Consider the following 3806-nt stretch of genomic DNA (forward strand, 5'->3'; position numbering starts at 1 on the left):
CCACACACACACACACCGTCTGCCCCCTCTTCTCCCCCCTTCCCACGTACTACTTGGTGGTGGTGCACCTGGGACAGGTATACACTGCCTCCCGCGCCTCGCACACCATGCATTGCTGTCCATCCATATCAGAATCGTCAAGTGTATCGTGTATGAGCAGCTGTGGCTGTGGCTGAGGAGGTGGACGAGGTTGAGGGAGGGAGGGTGGTGCACGGCTGACTGCATCCATCCCCACGTGATCGGGGGGACGAGAGAGCTGGACATGTCGGAGGAAGGCGAGTCAGACACATATCATCAGGGAGGACGATATGTAGAAGGCAGCAATGAGTGTGGTGGGGTTGATTGTGATGATGAGGATGTCGTCCTTGTCACCATGGCGGGCCGAGACCATCCGAATCCCCATCCAATGTACATGCCGTAGAAAGACAAGATCAAACGAATCACGTTGGAGGACACAACACATAGGGCGGCGACAATGAGAGCGAGCGTGAGAGTGATGGGCCTGGATGTGATGAGGATACTACCCTGCTCGCCATGGCGGGCAGAATCCCGTATCCCTCTCGAACAACCAATGGTCTTCGTTTGCCACCGTCACGAAGACAGACAGAGTCACCACCACCTGACCCCCCTCTCCCCCCCCCCTCCCTCCCCCCCCCCACACACATACATCCATACATACACGCCATGGCCGACGGCAACGAGTCGGTGTTCAACGACGGAGAGACGCTCCCGGGCTACAGCGCATGCCCGGACCCTGCTGCCTCGGACGAACCCCCACCGCCGTACTCCCCAGAGACCACCACGTCTGCCACCACCACCGTCGCTGGTGATGCTCCTGCTGGTGATGCTGATGATGATGACGATGCTGCTGCTGCTGGCGGTGGTGGTGGCTGGCTGGCAAAGTTGCATGGCGGAGTGACAGCCGCAGCATCCACGGTGGCATCGACAGCAAAGCGGACGGTGGCGTCGTTGGGCATGGCCATGGACATGACTTTTTCGGCGACTTCCTTCCCGGCGGCCTTTGATGTCAACCCGGCGGAGGAGCCTCTGCTGGGCGGCTTTACCACCAACCTGCTCTCGGGTGACTCGGTCATCACGGGACAGTACTACATCTCGCCCTCGTTCCTCTGCATCTACACCCACGCCAACAAAAAGGTGGTCAAGATCAAGATCCGCCTCGCCGACATTGATCGCTACGAGCCGGTAGTCTGTGTCAACGTCGGCGAGATCCTCAAGCCGGGCATCTCGCCGGTCCTTGTGCCCGAGGGCTCCATCGAACCGGTCGACGTCTCAGCCATGCGTCCCAACGCCGTCAACCTCTACACCGCCGGCGCCGTCCACACCTTTATCGCCGGTAAGGGCCCGTACCTCATCGGTCTCTCGCTGCTGTATGTGGCGTGGTCGCGCGCGGCGGCGGCAGCAGCAGCCGCCTTGCCCTGGGCCCCGCGCGTCCAGCTCAGGCTCGCCACCGAGTACTCACTCCCGGCCTCGGAGTTTATTCTCCGCTCACTCAAGGGCGCCGTGGTCTCGGGCGAGCACACCTTTCCGGTCCTTATCCAGGTCTGGACCTCGTACATCACCTTTACCGTCCACGACGCCAAGGTTGTCGTCCCGCTGCGTGACATCACCCGCGTCGCGCCGTCGCGCTCGTTGAAGAACCCCAACCCCGAGGCCAAGGGCCTGGTCCTGCTGGAGGTCCCGCTCGCGTCACCGCCGCCGCAAGCTGCCGCCGCGCCACCGCCTCGTGCAGCTGCTGCCGCGCCGCCGCCGGTTGCCAAGAAAAAGTCGCGCTTTGGCGGCTTTGCCAAGTCGCTCAAGACAAAGGCTGCCGCCGTTGCCGCTATGGCCCCGCTGCCGTCGTCCGGTCCAGCCGATCCCGAGGCCGCCACCGCCGCCGCTGCGGCCAAGCCGCCCAACGCGCTGCAGCTGTTTATGCGGTCAAACGTGAAGCACCAGCTGGTCAAGATCGACTTTACTCCCGTCTACAACGTCATCATGTTTGCCTGGCATGCGGCCAACCGCATCCCGGGTGCTGTCGAGTACGCCCAGCCGTGACTTTGCTCCGGCCGCCCTACGCTCGTGGCATGACCTTGACCGGCAGCCCGCCAGCAATCGGGTGCAGGATGGTTGCCACGTACGTCACGTCGTCGACCTGCGGGTGGATGTCAAAGTCCTGGAAGACGGTCGCCGCAAGGAGCTTGGCCTCAAAGTACGCGAGGTTGAGCCCGAGGCAGAGCCGCTTGCCGGCGTTAAACGTGAGGAACTTGTAGTACGAGATCTTGCCCTCGTCCGCCCATCGGCCTGGCGAGAACCTGTCCGCGTCCGCGCCCCAGAGCAAGGTCGACCGACCAAACACATACGGCGAGTATCCCACCGTAACGCCGGCGTGTGGGATGACCGTCCCATCGGGCCACACGTCCGGCCCGAGCGACTGCTTCGAGTCGACAGGCACCGACGGATGCAGTCGTAAAACCTCAGAGACTACAGCTTGGGCATAGTCCATGCCCTGCACTGTCTCGTAAAGCGCTTCCGGCGACGAGCCGTGCGCCAGAAGACCGCCGTCGGCACGCGGAGCGGCCGCATCGGCCTCGGCACGCAGCGCCGCAAGCACCTCGGGGTGGTTGGCCACCTCCCACGTGGTCCACGCCAGCGCGCACGCCGTCGTGTCGCGCCCGGCCAGAATAAAGTTGATGGTCACGTCGTAGAGTTCGTCCTCGGTCACGTCCTCGCCCGCCCGGAGCGCTGCATCGATGTAGAGCGAGAGCAGGTCGGCGCGCTGGCATGACTCGCCGCGATCACGCTCGGCGCGCATCTCCGCCACCCGCCGACTAATGATGGATGAGGTGAAGCTATGGATGGCCGGAAGGTAGGTGGTGACGTCGGCCTCGGTTCCGAGGTTGAGCCGCGACTTGATCCGCCACAGCGGGTCGTAGAACCGCTGGTTGAGCGCAGACTGGACCTTGTCAAAGGCTGCGCCAAACGGCGCAGCTTGGGTGATCGAGTCCATCTCGACGCCAAACGCAATCTCCACAAAAGAGTCGAGCGTGTACGCAAAATAAGCGCCCTGGATGTCGATCGTCTTGCCCTCGGCCGCCGCCGCCGCTAGATGCTCGCGAAACACTTTCGCCTTGCCAGCCAGCACCCGGGTCATGTGGTCGCGCATCTGCCGGCGGGTGAACATATGAAGCGAAGTCTTGCGCTGGTGCTCCCACAGCTTGCCGTCGACGTTGAAGATGCCGCGGCCGAGGAGCGGGAACAGTGCCTCCTTGTTGCGCTTCGGCTTGCTGTAGTTCTCAAAGTTGTCCTTGAGCACATGCTTGACCACGGCCTCGTCGCACGGCATGAACACAATCTCCGGCGCGTTGAGCATCGACAGCGCCCACGCCTGGTAGCCCATCGCTTGCGAGACCTCGTTGATAAACTCGGGCCACCGATGAAAGTTGGCACGGATCGTCGTCGTGTTGCCCAAAATCGGTGTCCATCCCAGCGGATGTGGCACGTTCGGCAGCCACCGCGCCCGCATCGAGAGCACCCATCCAATGACAACAACAAGGGTGGCCACCCCCAGTGTGATGTATGGGTGCGCCACTGCGAGTTGGACCACAGCCGGCTGATGTAGCGTGTGAGGCGGTGAGCGATGGAGGGGGGGGAGGCGGAGGGGGAAAAAACATGTTGACATGCCGCCATCACCCATCGCATGTCCTTGCAAGGTGTGACATGGGGGAGGGGGGGGGGACAGGTAGAGGAGCGATGTACCGTCAAGTTGCGCGAGTGGAGTGCAAAAGGGGGTGGGGAGTGGAGGCGGA

The 3806-nt window shown here is 62.8% G+C and overlaps 3 protein-coding genes across 3 annotated transcripts in view; 2 read left to right on the forward strand and 1 right to left on the reverse strand.

Annotated features, from left to right (window-relative positions):
- Window positions 1-684: 684 nt before the first annotated feature.
- Window positions 685-2274, forward strand: AMSG_11375 (uncharacterized protein; the record flags this gene model as incomplete). The annotated part of the gene is made up of 2 exons (XM_013897274.1): window positions 685-841; window positions 950-2274. 2 exons carry the CDS (start codon window positions 685-687, stop codon window positions 2053-2055), a joined length of 1263 nt encoding a protein of 420 aa, XP_013752728.1. The 3' UTR covers window positions 2056-2274.
- AMSG_11376 (cytochrome P450 CYP704B12v2) lies at window positions 2140-3523 on the reverse strand (the record flags this gene model as incomplete). Its single annotated transcript, XM_013897275.1, has 2 exons — window positions 2140-2152; window positions 2214-3523. 2 exons carry the CDS (start codon window positions 3521-3523, stop codon window positions 2140-2142), a joined length of 1323 nt encoding a protein of 440 aa, XP_013752729.1.
- A 49-nt stretch (window positions 3524-3572) lies between these two features.
- The window catches only part of AMSG_11377 (uncharacterized protein), a gene marked incomplete at its 5' end in the record, with an annotated part of 1585 nt that continues 1351 nt past the window's right edge, over window positions 3573-3806 (forward strand). The window contains one exon of the mRNA XM_013897276.1: window positions 3573-3580. Within this exon, the coding sequence (XP_013752730.1) occupies window positions 3573-3580 (8 nt within the window). The remainder of the gene's footprint in view (window positions 3581-3806) is intronic.

Source organism: Thecamonas trahens (genome assembly GCF_000142905.1).
Source record: "Thecamonas trahens ATCC 50062 unplaced genomic scaffold supercont1.77, whole genome shotgun sequence".
NCBI classification, from domain to species: Eukaryota; order Apusomonadida; family Apusomonadidae; genus Thecamonas; species Thecamonas trahens.